This window comes from Myotis nattereri, assembly GCF_964212035.1.
Source record: "Myotis nattereri genome assembly, chromosome: 9".
In the NCBI taxonomy this organism is placed as follows: Eukaryota; Metazoa; Chordata; class Mammalia; order Chiroptera; family Vespertilionidae; genus Myotis; species Myotis nattereri.
This window is the reverse complement of record NC_138084.1, coordinates 6,648,244-6,664,678: the sequence shown is the minus strand read 5'-3', so window position 1 is coordinate 6,664,678 and position 16,435 is coordinate 6,648,244. Positions and strand designations below refer to the sequence as shown.

At 57.9% G+C, this 16,435-nt stretch overlaps 2 protein-coding genes across 2 annotated transcripts; one reads left to right on the top strand and one right to left on the bottom strand.

The window, feature by feature from the left end:
- The first annotated feature begins 1,479 nt into the window (after nucleotides 1-1,479).
- LOC308525332 (double C2-like domain-containing protein gamma) lies at nucleotides 1,480-5,466 on the top strand. The gene is made up of 11 exons (XM_081100163.1): nucleotides 1,480-1,693; nucleotides 1,792-2,171; nucleotides 2,330-2,409; nucleotides 2,488-2,559; nucleotides 2,757-2,866; nucleotides 2,945-3,083; nucleotides 3,215-3,265; nucleotides 4,449-4,600; nucleotides 4,706-4,787; nucleotides 4,966-5,062; nucleotides 5,142-5,466. Exons 2-11 carry the CDS (start codon nucleotides 1,925-1,927, stop codon nucleotides 5,273-5,275), a joined length of 1,164 nt encoding a protein of 387 aa, XP_080956289.1. The 5' UTR covers nucleotides 1,480-1,693; nucleotides 1,792-1,924; the 3' UTR covers nucleotides 5,276-5,466.
- Nucleotides 5,467-5,794: 328 nt separating this feature from the next.
- Nucleotides 5,795-11,712, bottom strand: NDUFV1 (NADH:ubiquinone oxidoreductase core subunit V1). Its single transcript, XM_081099905.1, has 10 exons — nucleotides 11,483-11,712; nucleotides 10,215-10,297; nucleotides 9,971-10,141; nucleotides 8,846-9,029; nucleotides 7,659-7,848; nucleotides 7,067-7,279; nucleotides 6,732-6,898; nucleotides 6,349-6,430; nucleotides 6,051-6,196; nucleotides 5,795-5,947 (listed from the first exon to the last, which is right to left on the bottom strand). Exons 1-10 carry the CDS (start codon nucleotides 11,552-11,554, stop codon nucleotides 5,861-5,863), a joined length of 1,395 nt encoding a protein of 464 aa, XP_080956031.1. The 5' UTR covers nucleotides 11,555-11,712; the 3' UTR covers nucleotides 5,795-5,860.
- Nucleotides 11,713-16,435: the final 4,723 nt, after the last annotated feature.

Below are 16,435 nucleotides of genomic sequence, written 5' to 3'. Positions count from 1 at the left end.
GTCCCTGGCTGGTGAGCTGGGCTCAGAGAGGACAGACAGCTTGACCGAGCTGGGATTTGAACCGGGCCCTCTCTGACTAGAGCCCAGACCCTTAGCCACTGTAGGTTCCTTCCTCCGTGCCTGGCTGACCACTTGCTGGGCCGCAGGAATATGGAGAGGAGCCCTGCACGTGACTAATGAGCACCCACCATGCACCAGTTGCTGTGCTGGGGCCACGTCTGCGGACCAGCCAGATGTTGTCCTGGCCTCTGGGGGAGCAGGGGGGGTGGGGCTCAGACTAAAGGAGACCTTAGACCAGATAATCGTGTGGTTGTACATTAAACAATTACATATAAATAATAGTGGAATTATACAGGATTCTGTGTAAGAGTTCGGGGGGGGGGGGGGCGGGACGGCGGGGACAGTTGAACTTTGGCCTGTGGACTGGGCAGGTTTAGCCAGGATAAGTGATAGAAAGCTGCACCCACTAGCTGATGTTGCCAGAAGGGGAATGGTGATTATGAACTCCAGGGTTAAAGTGGCTTCAGGCATGGCTGCATCCAGGGGTTCTCTCTCTGGCTGTGCTTTCCATTGTGTTGGCCTCATTCCCAGGAGCAGTCTCTACTCCGCAGAGAGAGGCGAGGAGAGGGCAACAGCTCTAGGGGGGCTGTTGTTCCATCCACAGAAAAGAGAGTTGCTTGGCCAGTGTGACCCAGAATTACATGGCACTGACCTGTGACCCAGCAGGCCTTCCCTGAGCCTGCCGCGTGTCCTGCTGGATTTGGAATTCATTGATTGGCAGAGTCTGGGGCACCACCCTGGGGAGGAGCATGAACCCCCTAGGCTGGGAATAGGGAAGGGGTGGCCTCCAAAGGACCACTGACTGGGAAACGGGAATGCTGAGCAGGTAAAAGCCAGCCAAGTTCCCCTTCAGAGCGTGACCTTGAAACCAAAGACAGGAGTGAGCCAGGTCAAAGGGTGGAGTAGGACAGTTAGGGCAGCAGCTGCACATGCACAAAGCTTGGGGTGTCACGGAAACCATGAGGAGTAATGTGGAGATGAGGGGTGCCTAGGGGTGTGCCTCAGTGATGGGGTAGGCTTTTATTCCAAGCCCACAAAAGGAGAGAGAGGAGTTGATGTGATTCCATCCATGTTTCAAAAAGCTTGAGCTGCAAGGGGACCAGACTGCAGATGCTCTCCTCCCCAAGTGGCCCCCTCCTTCCCGGGCACCCCTCCCATTCCACACGAACCCTCCATCTCACCGCCCCTTGCACCCCTCCATACCTTCCAAAGTGCCCCCCCACCCCGCCCCTTCCCACACCCCCCCACATGCTCCCTCCTCCTGCACCCCTTCCCTCTCACCTACCTCTTCATCCCCACACCCCCCTCCCGTTGCCCCTGACACCCCTGTCACCACTGGGCATCCGGCCTCCTCGCCTGGAGCAGGTCCCATGACGGTGGTAAAAAATAACTGCGGGCGTGTGAACAGGGGGAGGGGCTGACAAGGGCGGAGGGAGGCTGGTGCTAAGTAAGGGACCCCTGGAGTTGAGGGCAGGGAAGTGCCCTCTCCTGAGCCCTGGAGGTGGGCTCTGAGCTCCGCCCCCCCCTCCCTCGCGGGTGCCAGGAGGCCCTGGTCACACAGATGAGTCACCTCAGTCAGGCGCATACCCAGCGCCAGCAGCGAACAGAGCCAGGTGGCAGAGCTCTCCGAGAGGTAAGTGCCCAGCAGGCACTGCTAGCACACGGGGTCCCCCTCCAGGCTGAAGCCCCCCACTTCTTCCCCACCCACCCAACCCTGCCCTCTGTCCTCAGGTCCCCGGCTGCCACCCAGGACCCTTCTCAGCACCCTCAGTGATGCCTCTTCACCATGTCTCGGCCCCGTGTGGCCCCCTCATGCCCCGTCCAAGGGGGCTTGTCTGAGTCCCCTCCCCTGGCCTGAGCCCCCATGGCGGGCACGGCAGCAGCGGGCTGGAGGCGGCCCCAGCGGGTGAGCATGCAGGAGCACATGGCCATCGATGTGAACCCGGGACCCATCCAGCCCATCCCCCTCATTTCTGACTACTTCCCGCATTTCTACCCCTTTGCTGAGCCTGCCCGGGGTGCCCCAGGCCCACACCCTGCAGTGTCTCCCGCCAGCTCTGCACCCCAGCCGCAGCCAGACCCAGAGCCAGAGGGAGACTCAGACGACAGCGGTGAGTGGGGGCAGGGGATGAGGACACCCTGGGCCCAGCCCAGCCAGGATGGGGTCTCAGGCATCCCGGGCATCTGACCTGTGAGGGGCAGGGCAGGAGGCATGGTGCCACGGTGGCAGGGTGCCAGAGGAACTGACCTGCATGCCACCTGCCCTTAGCTACCCTGGGCACCCTCGAGTTCACACTTCTTTTTGATGCGGACAACAGCGCCCTGCACTGCACGGCTCACCGTGCCAAGGTAAGGATGGGTGGGCGGGGGTCCCTGAGCCGTGGGCCTGGGCCACAGGCCTGCCCCATATCTGTTCTTTCTTCCCAGGGCCTCAAGCCACCAGCCTCAGGCTCCCTGGACACCTATGTCAAAGCCAATCTGCTGCCAGGGGCCAGCAAGGTGAGGGCAAGACCCAGGCTCCTGCTGCTGCCCCTCGGCCACACACCCACCCGTCCTGGCCGGATCCTCCCCACGAGGCCTCGGCATCAGGCCTGGAGCTCCCATTGCGGGCTGCACAACTGGGGGTTCTACTGGGGAGGTGGCCAGGGTGGGGCCCTGGGGCCGAGGAGGCCCTGACCCCCCTGCCTGGCCCTCAGGCCAGCCAGCTGAGGACACGCACCGTTCGGGGCACAAGGGGGCCTGTCTGGGAAGAGACGCTCACTTACCACGGCTTCACCCACCAGGATGCTGGGCGCAAGACCCTGCGGTGAGGCTTGAGGCTGGGCCCAAGGGGGCAGCGGGGAGTGGGGCTTGCCTGCCCAGGTCTGACTTGGGTGGCCACCAGGTTGTGTGTGTGTGAGGACCCACGGCTGCGGCCACGGCGGCGGCGAGTGCCTCCCCTGGGGGAGCTGCGGGTGCCCCTGAGGAGGTTGGTGCCCAACCGAGCCAGGAGCTTCAGTGTGTGTCTGGAGAAGCGGAGGCTGGTGAGTTGGGTGGCGCACGAGGTGGGGCTTTGGGGTCCAGCAATCTTGTGATGGGGGAGCTGGAGGGGGCGGGCAGGGAGGGAAACTTGGGCAGTGTCCGGCCAAGGTGACCAGGCTCTCTGCCCTTTCAGACCAAGAGGCCGGAGCGCCTGGACACATCCCGGGGCATGGCCCTGTATGAGGTGCGTGGGACAGTGGAACTGAGCAGGAGGTGAAGGGGACAGGCCTGGGGTACTCGGGCATCAGGCAGGTGGGGGGGGGGTGGGCTTGGAGACAGAGGCCACCCCCCATATGCTCTGCGAGTGCTCGGAGCCCTGGGGGCAGCCAGGCCAGAGGATGTGTGGGGCACTGGGATACGCAAAGCCCGCAGGCCGCCTGGAGGCAGGTGCTGAAACTGATGGGGTTTGTCTGAGGCCAGAGCAGCTGGGAGGGCGGGAGGGAATGGACAGCTGGGGCTCACTGGCTGTTCCCAGGGGTCAACGTGGGTGCCACTCCTGGGGCTGGTAGCCCTAGATAAGCCCTTGTCAAGAGGCAGTGACAGTAGCTGGAGGGGCCCCAGGGGAGACCAAAGACAGGCCAGAACGCCTTTGGCCTGGGAGGGGCAGGGATGCTGCAAGGCTGAGGCAGGACTGGCCCAGGCCCCTCTCAGATGGAAGGTCCAGTGCTGCTGCCCTGCCGCCTAGTGGAGCCACAAGTTACTGCAGCTGATGCCTAAAGGCCAGGCAAGTCCCACCTCCGTGGGGCTGGTAACCGGTGCCGCCCACTTCCTGTCCCTCTCACTGAGTGCCGGGGTGCAGGGCAGGTGCCCACGGACACTCCCATAGGAAGAACTAAATGCTAGCGCGGTGGTTGGACTTCCTGCAAATCGACTCCTATGTTAAGAATGGGAGGCACATGTCCTTCCCAGCCTCCCCTGGAGCATTCAGCATCTGGTCCCCAGGATGGTGGGGGTGAGGAGGGCGGGTGTTGAGTGGAGAATAGCCTCTCTGAGCTGCTCCCGAGACATGGGCTTTACCCGTAGGAGGGTGGCGTGGGCACCTAGTGGGTGGCCATCAGCAAGGGCCCGGCCTGTCTGTGGCTCTCAACATCAGTCCCCTTCCTCTCCAGGCAAAGATGGGAACTGCCAGTCACGTGGCCTGAGCAAGCCCCTCCCCCTCTTAGGTTCTGGAGGGAACAGGTGACGCGTGCAAGTCAGTCCCTTCCAGGGCACCAGGTCCACGAGTTTGTGAAATTGAACCGTGAAGTTAAATCATTGGCCCCTGACTTCTTTGCAGCCAGTCTGAGCTCTCAGGAGGCCCACCCTGGCCGATACTGGTGGGTGGGTGGGCTTTGGGCCGCAGGGGCTGACCCCAGCCTACCCTGCAGGAGGTGGCAGAGGTGGCTGGGGAGGAGCGCGGGCGCATCCTGCTGTCACTGTGCTACAGCTCTCGGCGGGGCGGCCTGCTGGTCGGGGTGCTGCGATGCGCCCACCTGGCCCCCATGGATGCCAATGGCTACTCGGACCCCTTCGTCCGCCTGTGAGTGTGAACAAGGTGGACAGGTGGGCATGGGGATTCCTCAGAGCCCCTCTGGGGCTCACCTCTCCAGAGCCACACCTAACCGACCCCATCCTCCCCAATCAGATTCCTGCATCCAAATGTGGGGAAAAAAACTAAATATAAGACCAGTGTTCGGAAGAAGACCCTGAACCCCGAATTCCACGAGGTAGGCCAGGGCAGGCCAGGCCAGTCCTGCTACCCTGGGGGGGGGGGGGGGGGGGAGGTCAGCACGCTGCCTCAGTCAGAAGCACAGGTCCCAGCTGACCCGAGGCCCGCCCCCGCCTAAGCCAGTTTCTGAAGCTGGGAAGGACGAGCTGCCCCTTCCTTCCTGTCTCCTCCGGCAGGAGTTCTTCTACGCAGGCCTCAGGGAGGAGCTGGCCCAGAAGGCCCTGCTGGTGTCTGTGTGGGACTATGACCTGGGCCCAGCCAACGACTTCATTGGTGAGTGGGGAGGCAGGGGAGCTGGGTGGGGGGCCCAATGGGCTCCCGCACATCTCCTGACTCCTATCCCCCAATCCAGGCGGGGTGCAGCTGAGTGGCCGGGCCGGTGGGGAGCGCCAGCGGCACTGGAGAGAGTGCCTGGGCCACAGTGACCACCGGCTGGAGCTGTGGCACCCGCTGGACGGCAGTGCGCCCCTCCAGCTCAGCGACTAGCTGGGGCACTCGCGTGGCCCTGCTCACTGCTCCTCCCCAGACTGACCAGACGCCTCCAGAGTGGGAGGAACCAGGGCTGCCTCACCCACCGTGCCCAGCCCCTAGTCAAACTGTTTCCTTCCTCCTCCCCTTCCAAATGCGCCCAGTGCCCCCTCAGGAAGCAGGAATAAACCTCTCCTCCGGTCCAGACTAAGCCAAGCCTGTTCTTTCCTGGCCCATCACCTCACAGGGCAAACTGGACCCTGCGCTCCTTGTCCCCACCCTCAAGGGCCCGGTGTGGACCGCAGGCCACAGCACTGTCCTCCTCCCCACAGCTTCCTGCACTGAAGGCTGGGTGTTCAGGATGGTCTAGGACAGACTCGCTGACCCATAGGAGGCCAAGGTCTGGATTCAGGGCATGAGCTTGAGCTGGCCTATCCTTTCCAAGCCCCCCCCATCCCCCCCCCGGGAAGCAGGCCCCATGAGTAATGGACCTCAGGTGCAGGGGGAGAGCAACGCCACAGAGAAGCTGCAACAGGATGGTGGGCAGCACTTGCTTTATTGTCCCGCCGTCTGGATGATGGACACCAGCCCAGGGCAGCAGGCTCAGGCGGCGGCTTGCCTGACCTGGTGCTGCTGGGCAAACCGCTGCATCCGGTCCTCGAGCTCCGGCCGGAAGTGTCGGATCAGGCCCTGGGAAGGGGTGGGAGCACTGTGTGAACCAGGGTCTAAAATCCCCAAGGCCCTGGGTTCTCAGCAGCCCCACACTAGTGCCACAGAGCAGGGCAGTGAGTACCTGCACGGGCCAGGCGGCCCCGTCGCCCAGGGCACAGATGGTGTGACCCTCTATCTGCTTGCTGATCTCCCACAGGGAGTCGATCTCGGCCGGCCGGGCGTCCCCCCTCACAAAGCGGGCCATCACCTTGTTCATCCAGTCCACGCCTGCAGCCACAGTAGGAAGAGACTGAGAGAAGCCACAGCAGGCCGGGCAGCATCTGTTTATTCAGGGTCCAGAGCCCACCCCACCTTTGACCTCTGCCCAACCCAGGCCAGGGTGAGCCACAGGGAAAGCCCCACCCTGCCCGGGTGCTCACCCTCTCGGCACGGGGTGCACTGGCCACAGCTCTCGTGCTTGTAGAACTCAATGAGGCGGGCGATGGCTTTCACTATGTCCGTCTGGAGACAGAGGACAGTGAGCAGGTACCCAAGGCCTGAGCCTCAGTCCCCAGAAGCAGCCCCTTCTGACTCCACCAGTGTCCTGCCACTCCCCGACCCGCCCTGGGCATCCTGCACTGCCCACGCTCCATGGCACCCTGCCTCAGAGCAGCCTTGCTCCCCCCTTGCCCACCTATATCTCAGGCTGCAGGGTCTGGGACGCAAGAGCTGGCAAGAGTTCTCAAGAGAAGCCATGGGAGGGGTACCAAGCAGGCTGGCAAGAGGTGGGGACCGGGTGGGAAGCGCGGGGGCCAGCCCTTACCGAGCGATCCATGACGATCACCGCAGCCGTGCCCAGACCTGTCTGTGCCTGCACCAGCGCGTCGAAGTCCATCAACACCGTCTCACATACGGACTTGGGGATCAGTGGGGTGGACGAGCCGCCGGGGATCACAGCAAGGAGGTTGTCCCAGCCACCCGTGACACCCCCTGGGTCCCAGTCCCCAAAATGATGGGTGGTCAGGGCTGGGACCAGCAAACCCGCCTGGTCCTGAGCCCAGGGCCTATCAACCCCCACCCCAGCCCTAGGCCCTTCCAGCCCTGGCTCTCTCCCCGGATGCCCAGCCCTGACCCTTGCCCCCTGGCCCCAGGCCTCACCCGCATGCTTTTCAATCAGTTCCTTCAATGGCACCGACATCTCCTCCTCCACGGTGCATGGGTGGTTGACGTGGCCAGAAATGTTGAACAGCTTGGTGCCCGAGTTACGCTCGCGGCCAAAGCCAGCGAACCAGGCACCCCCTCGGCGGCAGATGGTGGGGGACACAGACACTGTCTCCACGTTGGCCACAGTGGTGGGGCAGCCAAACACTCCTGTGAGGAAATGGGGCAAATCGGGGTGGGTTTCCTGGCAATGGGTCTGTCCCAGGGTCCTATTCCCATGGCTAGACAGCCCCCTTCTACTGCTTTATCATTCTCATCCCCACTGGACCCCAAAGCCCAGCAGGTCCTGCACTGCCTTGTTCACCCCCTGCCCTTTGCTCCCGGAGGGCTGGAGGGGACTTGGGTGTCTGGCGTGGGGGCTGAGGCAGGTGGCACCGGTGGAGCCTCTATGTTGTTGCCACTGACTCTGCGTCTGGCCCCAGTGCAGAAGGAACTCAGAAATTCCCTAAGAAAGACCAGTGGGGACCCGAACCCAGATCCCGGATCCTGCAGGACCCAGGACAAGGCCCAGGATTGGACCGGATCTTACCCACGTCTGCGGGGAAGGGCGGCTTCAGGCGGGGCTTGCCCTGCTTGCCCTCGATGGACTCGATGAGCGCTGTCTCCTCCCCGCAGATATACGCCCCAGCCCCGCGCACCACGAACACGTCAAAATCATAGCCGGAGCCACAGGCGTTCTTGCCAATCAGACCAGCCTCGTAGGCCTCTCGGATGGCCACCTGTGGGACAAGGGTGAGAGGGGAGGTCACTGTCCCCAAGGGCCTGGGGATACTGTGTGTATGCGGGGGGCAGAGGAGAGGGGAGAATACAGGCCCATCACCAAATCCAGGGCAAAAGCCCCCTTTTGGCAGGAATGGAGGACGCTCTGGGAGGGGGTGAGGACTTGTACAGTGTGCATGCCATTGGAACAACAACTTAAAAATTCTCCAACTACATCTATTTTTAAAAGAACGATTTTAGAATCATGAAAAATTCAGCAAGTACTTTCTCTAGGCAGTGGGTCTGTGTGAGATTTTTCTCTTGTGTGTGTGGTTTCCTATCTTCATGATAAGTACTACTTCTGCAATAGAGGGCAAGACCCTAGAGCAGTGGTTGGCAAACTGCGGCTCGGCAAACCGCGGCTCGCGAGCCACATGAGGCTCTTTGGCCCCTTGAGTGTGGCTCTTCCACAAAATACCGACTTCTGCGCATGGGCCACGAAGTTTCAATCGCACTGTACTGTGTGCCTGCAAGTGGTATTTTGTGGAAGAGCCACACTCAAGGGGCCAAAGAGCCGCATGTGGCTCGTGAGCCATGGTTTGCCGACCACAGTCCTAGAGGTTTAACTTTAAAGTACGTAATAACAATAAATTTTATACGTGATGCTACTATGCGGGCCCTATGCTAAAGGCATCACCAGGCTAAGAATTACCTCTTGATCATTGACCCTTCCGCAGGAAATACGCCCTCTTATGAGCTCCCCAGCCCACCCACACCCTAGAAGTCACGGAGCCCTGGAAAACCTCCCCCAAGTTGAGACTCTGGAGTATACTGGGAAGGCCCAGAGAAGGAGGCCTTTGAGAGCCATGTCCCAATCCTGACACATGCAGGAGTGACCAGCACTCTCCCAGCGGGACCCCACACGGATTAGGCGCTAAAATCTAAGCGTGACTATGCCAGGTAAGTGGGCGGTGAGGACACATGGAGCACCTCCTCTGATGTCCTTCCCCAGCCCACCTGCAGATTGGAGGCCTCATTGTAGAATTCCCCACGGATGTAGATGTAGGCTGCGCGGGCACCCATGGCCCGGCCCCCCACCAGGCAGCCTTCCACCAGCTTGTGGGGGTCGTGACGCATGATCTCCCGGTCCTTGCAGGTGCCCGGCTCCCCCTCATCCGCGTTCACCACCAGGTACTTGGGCCTGTGGGGGCCAGCAGGTCAGTTAGGCTACAGGCCAGCAGGGAGGGTCCTTCAACCCCCCTCTGCCAGCCAAGCCTCAGAGATGTCTCTTCTGACCGCCAACCCCGCTGCCCTCCCAACACGTTCCCAGGCTTCTGCTCGCTCAGCACAATGACAGGAAGCTCCCTGTCTAGCCCACCTCTGGGTGCTGGGACCACAGGAAGGGTCTCGGTTCTGCTGTCTCTTTGTGCTTTCCCAAGAGCCCGAACTCTGCTCTTGGTCACAAAGGGCTTTCGGAACCTCCAGCATCTCACTGAGGCCAGAGGGAAGTACAGTGGCAGACATGTACTATTTGCTTTCTATGTGCTGACCAATGAGCAGGCCCAAAGCCATGCAAACATTATCTCTTTAATCCCCACAAAATATAATATCCATTTAGAAAAAAGAACACTGGGGTTCAAAAAGGCCAAGAGACTGCCCAAGCTTAATGATTAGACGGCAGAGCTAGGAATTGACCAATTAAGTCGCTTGAGTCAAAATCTTGTCGTGCCCTGACCAGGTGGCTGTTTGTTGGAGCACTGTCCTGTACACCAGAGGTTTTGGGTTCAATTCCTGGTCAGGGCACATACCTATATAGCAGGTTCGATCCCCCGTAGGGGTGTGCAAGGGAGACAACCGATTGATGTTTCTCTCTCACATCCATGTTGCTCTCCCTCCCTCCCTTCCTCTCTCTCTAAAATCAGTAAGCATACCCTCAGGTGGATTAAAAAACAAAATCTTGTTCTGATTCTGCTACCCTTCGAGTCTCCCTTGAGCAACACCAGAGGAAACTGAGTCCCACCTACTTAAGCTCCGGTAACATTTTCCCACTTTATTCACTCCAAGGTAACAACCCAAAGCCCTGGGTAAGCCTAAGCCACCCGCAGGTTTCTCCTGCAACCCCATCTCCGCCTCTACACACACCTGCCATCCGAGGGCTTATTCATGAAGCTCCACTTGAGGCCAGTGGGGAAGCCAGCGCCTCCACGGCCCCGCAAGCCAGATGTCTTGATCTCACCCAGGATCCAGTCAGGCCCCTTCAGCAAGATCTCCTTCGTCTTGTACCAGTCACCTCGACTCTGGGCACCTTTCAGCCTGGACAGAGTAGGGAAGGTGGTGAAGGGGAGGCCGTGCCCTGCGGCCCACCAGGCTAAGGGCACCATCTCACCTCCAGTCATGGCGTCCGTACAGGTTGGTGAAGATCCGGTCCTCATCCTTCAGGGAGCCAAATGAGGTTTTCTTGGGCGCTGTCTGGGGACAAAGACAGAGGGTCAGGAGGCCCAGCAGAGCTCGGGGTCATGAGGGGCCAGGCCAGAAGCTAGATTCTTAGGTCCCCCTGATTAGACGGGGCTGGGCTGGGAGAGGGTAGGAGCCTAAGCCTTAGAACCCTGGTAGCATCATAGCTACCACCACCGCCTAGGAACGACTTCCTGTTCAGCAGGCACTAGGCTAAGCGTTTTACATCCAAAACCCTATTTCTTCTCATAACCCTGAGACAGGAATGAGTTGACAGAGGAGGAAGCTGAGGCTCGGAGCATTATGTAAGGGCAGACAGCCAAAAGCAGCAGGTAGGACTTGAGCTGAGGTCTACCCGTGGCCAAAGCCCACAGCACCATACTACCACCCTGAGCCCAGTGAATGGCGTGTCCATTTCCCTGTCTGGCTGTCCTGCTGGACAGAACCTTGGTTAGGCCAGGGCCTGATGTTACTAGCTCTGCTGGAAGCCAAATGTGTTTACTGATGGAAAAGAAAGTCCTCGCTAGGACTGGGTGGGGGGAGACCCACTTGGGGTGAAACTGACGAGAAGTGGGATCTGGAATTCTAGCTGGAACCGGCTCCCAGAGCCCGATTCCCTAAAAGCAGCGGTTCTCAACCGTGGCTGCACATTAGAATCACCTGGGAATCTTTTGAAAATCCTGATTTCTGGGCCTCATCCTCCGGAAATTCTGTTTCTTTGTTACTAACGTTGTGACCCCACTCCATAACAAAGAAACAGAATTTCCGGAGGATGAGACCCAGAAATCAGGATTTTCAAAAGACTCCCAGGTGATTCTCATGTGCAGCCAAGGTTGAGAACCGCTGCCTAAAAGACACGACGGGAGGCAGAGCGCTGAGCGGGGGCTCGGGCGGGGCATAACCCTCTCCAGTTTTCTGCATCCGCACATTCAGCCACCGGCTGTGGCGAGAAGGAATGAGGCTCGGACGCTTCATCACCTTCCACACTTCCCCAAGGGAAGCCGAGGAGGGAGGGAGTCAGCCTCCCGCTGGGGCCGTTCCCCTTCTACACCCATGGCGGAGGGGCTACCTTCCTGCGGGGCCGGGGCGACGAGGCGGGTTCTCTAGGAGGCACTACAGACCCACGGGACAGCGCGCGCGGGGACCCGGCAGCGAGACCCGCCCGCGAACACCCCTGGTCCGAGCCAGGCCGGGCCTCACCGCGTCGCCGCTGAATCGCACCGACACCCGCGCGGGGAGCGACCCGCCGAGCAGTCGCCGTGCCGCCAGCATCGCGGGGGCCAGCACAGTCACCTCCCGCTGTCACCTTCACGGCTCTGAGGCCGAGGAACCGGCGCGACCCAAACGCTAGGCGGCGCACAGGAAGCGCGTCACGCGCCCCGGCTCCCGCGGCGCGCCCAGGCGTCCCTGCGCCTCTCCCACCCCGCCCTTCGCCCCGCCTCTAGGAGGGGCCGGAAGTGGCCTGGATAACGCTGGGGCTTCTGGGAGATGTAGTCCGACCCGCCTTCCTTCGAACACCAGGCTTGGTAAGCACTTGCCCCCTGGGACAACCACTGGCCCACTTTCTGAGCGTTTGCTTCTGGACCCAGCCTTTCAAACCTCAAGTAAACAAGCCTTGCGCGTCGCCTCCTGCCAGTGTCTGGTGTTTCCCACGTTCTGTAGGTTCAGCATTTAGTGTGCAGCTCCTGTATGCACAAGTGCATGGGGGGAGGAGAAAACGGCCTGACCCTCATGACTAAGTCAATTTCATTTTATACATGAAAAGAATTGAGGCCCATGGAGGCTTCATGCCTTGTCCATGGGCATCCACTTAGAGCAGTGGTTCTCAACCTTCCTAATGCTGCGACCCTTTAATACAGTTCCTCATGTTGGTGGTGACCCCCAACCATAAAATTATTTTTGTTGCTACTTCATAACTGTAATTTTGCTACTGTTATGAATCGTAATGTAAATATCTGATATGCAGGATGTATTTTCATTGTTCGCGACCCACAGGTTGAGAACCGCTGACTTAGAGTGTTAGAACTGGAGTCAAATCCAGGCCTCCGTTCCCAGAGTGCCCCACGCACCACAAACCTACAGAACAGTTGACACACATGTGACAGTCGTGGGATGTCTGTGGTATTTCCAAAAGAGGCGCCAAAAACAATGGCAGCTTGTCTAATGTCTTACAGATGGGTAAGGCAGTAACAGGCCCAGAGCCCAGCAGCCCTGGCTCCCAGCCACGGCCCCTCTCCTGGCTGGGGAAAGAGATTGCCCAGACAGGTCTGGGGATTACACAGCTAATCCGGAGTTCAGACTTGAGCCCACGAATGCCTCCGTCTGGGGTGGAAGAAGAGGGGTCAGGGTGGAGCCAGAGGATGGATTCCTTCCTTATTCCTCTCTAATTGGGTCAAGGGAACACAAGGCCGTGGGGAGAAGGCAGCCTGGGACAGGAGATGGCTGGACATGGGATGATGGGAAATGGAGCATGAGGGGCAGGGTCTCCCATTCATCCAGCGCCAGGCTGTGTGCCAAGCACTCGCCAGGTGTTATCTCTTTAATCCTCCTACAGCCTAGGGTGTAGGAATGACGAGCCCCTGTTTTCAGAAGAGGATAGAGTATCGGCAACACTGAGTGGCCTGCCCAGCACAGCATCTGCCAGAACTTGGCCTGAGGTCTCCTGACCCTACATCCCCCACTCCAACCCCCGCCCCACCTGCTTGCCAGGCTCCCCTTCATGTCACCTCCCAGGAAGCCCTTCTCCGAGGTGTCCCAGGTCCTGGCTCTCACCTCTCCCTCTGCACCTGTCCCATCCTATGTCAGCATCTGCCTCTGCCACCAGCCTCCAGCCCACAATGGGGGGGAGGGGCCGTGTGTCAAGATCTCCCCAGATTCCCTGCATCCTGCCACCTCTGCCTTCTGAACACTCCTGTACCTGTGCCTTCAGGCCCTGCCCCATTGCCCCCATGGCCCCCATGGCCCCCATGCCCTCAGCTTTCCCTGGATTTTGCACAGCCTCCTGGAAGTCACCCAGCCTCCCATCTTGACCCTGGAACTGCTGCCTCAGTTTCCTCTAATAGGAAATGAAGGTGACATATGTCTGCTAAGGATGGGAACCATGAGTGAGCAGTGCCGGACACACAGCAATGCCCAAAGAATGTTGGGCTATATACACTGGCCTGTAGATTAATTTAGAGAAGATCCAATCTGTACAATATTAAGTCTTCCTACCCAGGAATGGGATGTCATTCATTTTTTTCAGATCATTTAGGTGCTTCACTAAACATTTAGGATGTTTTCTTTTAAAAAAAATATCTGCACATTTTTTAATACAGGAATTTTATGTGATGTTTTGCATTTCTATGTTTTTGTGATATCTGTTCTGATAACATTTTATAATCGGCTATTGATTGTGAATAGACAACTGTTGATTTGCCTCTATTGAGTCTGTATCTGGATCCCCTAACGGACTCCCCTGTTATAAAAGTGTATCCATTCAAGCTTTTCTATTTTCCATGCTGATGATCATATTGTTAAGAAGTAATGAGAGTTGAGTCTCTTCCTATCCAATATCAGGTTTCTTTTTCTTACCTTCTTGCACCAGCTAAGAACTTCAGGCTACGGTTGAATAGTGGTGTCAGCAGTGAGCTTCCTTGTATGAGGTGGGCCACTTCCCACCTTTTCCCTATGCAGCACAGGAGTTCGCTGAGCGTAAAAATGATCATTTCCTGAGCGTGACTGGAACTCATGAAAGGTCAGCTGGAGCTGCGGCCTCTGCTTAGGGGTGATCTGATCACGGTTTCCATTTCTTTTGTGGTTATTTAGTTCCTTGAGCCAATTTTGAACCCCTGTACATTTTATTTCTATTTTAGTGGTTTTCCTTACATTTCTAACAGTCATAACTAAATTCCCCCCCCCCCCTTCCAGGAAAAAAAATAAAAGCTAATTAATATCTCTGGCTGTCCTTCGCTCCCAAATTCTACACTCTGATCTTCTGAGTTGACTCCATTTGTGACATGACAGGGAGGGCACTTTTGGTCTCTCCCCTCTTCCCTGCCCCCTTGCCCCCCTGCTGGTGGAGACTGACCTGTCACAGGGGGCTCTCCGCTTTGCTCTCCAGAGCTGGGCCCAGACTGAAGGCCTGGCCCAAAGCCCTGTGCATTCACCCTGGCTGAGTTCCTGCCTCCTGGCTAAGACACGGGCTGTGGGGTTTTCCCTATTTCTTTCCTTCAGAGAGATGCCTATTTCAAGTACATACAGAATTGCCTTTTTCATTTCTGTGTGTCAGAGATTTCATTGTTAATTGTTTTTTTTCTTCTCTGAATTTGATGTGTTTGAGAAGGACAGGATGGATTTCAGGTTGTACTCTGCTATCTTGAACTGAAAATCTTTTTCCCCATTAATTTACACTTGAGAAAGTAGAGTCAATCAGTCATGACTGGTGGGGTGCACACAGGACGCCGTGGAGGTGAGGGCCTTTGGGGAAGCAATGCCACCATGAACCAGACCCGATGTCCCCCGGCTCTCCAGCGGAGGGCGCCCTCACATGCTCTGCGGACCTCGCACTGCCCGGAGAACCGCCCTGGTAGCCCGCCAGTGTCTCAGGTCCCTCCTTGGCTCAGTGTCCTGAGCTCTGGGCGCTATCTGCGCTCCCACCGGGAGAACCTGCGAGGCCACACCGTTGGGCAGAGGTCCCGGGCACCAGTCCAGACCCTCGGCCCCCCGAGCCCGGCACCTCCTGGCAGCAAACCACGTTCAGCAGAGCAGGCCCAGGTCTCCGGAATGTCCCCTGCGTTGTTGGATCTTTGCCACAAAAGCTTCAGTCGGTTCTTTTTGGTCCCGTGGAGCCCTGCATGGCTACTGGGGAATAACAGCCGCAGGAAGAGCTCACGGCCCCTTGACTAATCCCGGACGGTTAGAAACGTGAGCCTCGTCTTCCCCACTCCCAGGAGCTCAGCTGAGAAGCGCCAGGCCCTGGCTTGTAAATCAGCAGAAAGAGAACAGCCTGTTGAGTGTTTGTTATTAGACACAGGTGAGCTGTTTGTCTTCCCTCACATCCTTCTTTCCCGTGACCTCTTCAAACCCGACCAAGCCAATTTCCTCCCAACTTACAAACCTCAGCGCTGCAGAGGGCATATGGTGGGGCCCCCGGTGACGCCACAGCCAGTATTTACTGCTTCCTTCCTCCTTCCTGAGCCCCGCGCCCCTCGCCCCTCGCCCCTCGCCCCTCGCCCCTCGCCCCTCGCCTCAGCCAGCACCTTGGCTGCTCAGGGCCTCGCCCGGTGGAGGTGCCATAACAGCACAGAGATGCCGCATCTCCAATGTCATCTGTCAACTCGCTGTGAATTCCAGGCAAAACCCATCACGACTTTTCATGGACCTGGGAAAACTGATACTAAAATCTAGATCCCGGGTTTCGGCACCAAAAAGAAAAAAGAAAAGAAAATACAAATAAAATCTAGATCAGTGGTTCTCAACCTTCCTAATGCCGCGACCCTTTAATACAGTTCCTCATGTTGTGGTGACCCCCAACCATAAAATTATTTTCGTTGCTACTTCATAACTGTAATTTTGCTACTGTTAGGAATTGTCGTGTAAATATCTGATATGCAGGATGTATTTTCATTGTTACAAATTGAACATAATTAAACCATAGTGATTAATCACAAAAACAATATGTAGCCCTGACTGGTTTGGCTCAGTGGATAGAGCGTCGGCCTGCAGACTGAAAAGTCCCAGATTCGATTCTGATCGAGGGCATGTACCTTGGTTGCGGGCACATCCCCAGTAGGAGGTGTGCAGGAGGCAGCTGATCGATGTTTCTCTCTCATCGATGTTTCTAACTCTCTCTCTCCCTTCCTCTCTGTAACAAATCAATAAAATATATTAAAAAAATAAAAAATAACTTTCCATAAATTAAAAAAAGAAATGTAATTACATATGTGTTTTCCGATGGTCTTAGGCAACCCCTGTGAAAAGGTCGTCCGACCCCCAAAGGGGTCTCGACCCACAGGTTGAGAACCGCTGGTCTAGATGGAAAAACAAAGGGCCAAGAATGGCCAAGCCATTTTGGAGATGGGCCGGGGCGGGGAAGGCTGTAAATCCTTCTGTCAGATCCCGGGAGTAATTACCAACTGGAGTCGTGGGGACCAGCAGGCCATGGCTTCCCAT

Bases quoted from the DNA above. Each gene is read 5' to 3' on its own strand.
- NDUFV1 (XM_081099905.1), bottom strand. From the start codon at position 11,554: ATGCTGGCGGCACGGCGACTGCTCGGCGGGTCGCTCCCCGCGCGGGTG. The intron at 9,030-9,970 runs GTGTGTGTAGAG...TGGCCCCCACAG, and splicing joins AATAAGCCCTCGGATGGCAG to GCCCAAGTACCTGGTGGTGA. The intron at 6,899-7,066 runs GTGAGGCCTGGG...ACTGGGACCCAG, and splicing joins ACTGATTGAAAAGCATGCGG to GGGGTGTCACGGGTGGCTGG.
- LOC308525332 (XM_081100163.1), top strand. From the start codon at position 1,925: ATGGCGGGCACGGCAGCAGCGGGCTGGAGGCGGCCCCAGCGGGTGAGC. The intron at 2,172-2,329 runs GTGAGTGGGGGC...ACCTGCCCTTAG, and splicing joins GGGAGACTCAGACGACAGCG to CTACCCTGGGCACCCTCGAG. The intron at 2,867-2,944 runs GTGAGGCTTGAG...GGTGGCCACCAG, and splicing joins GCTGGGCGCAAGACCCTGCG to GTTGTGTGTGTGTGAGGACC.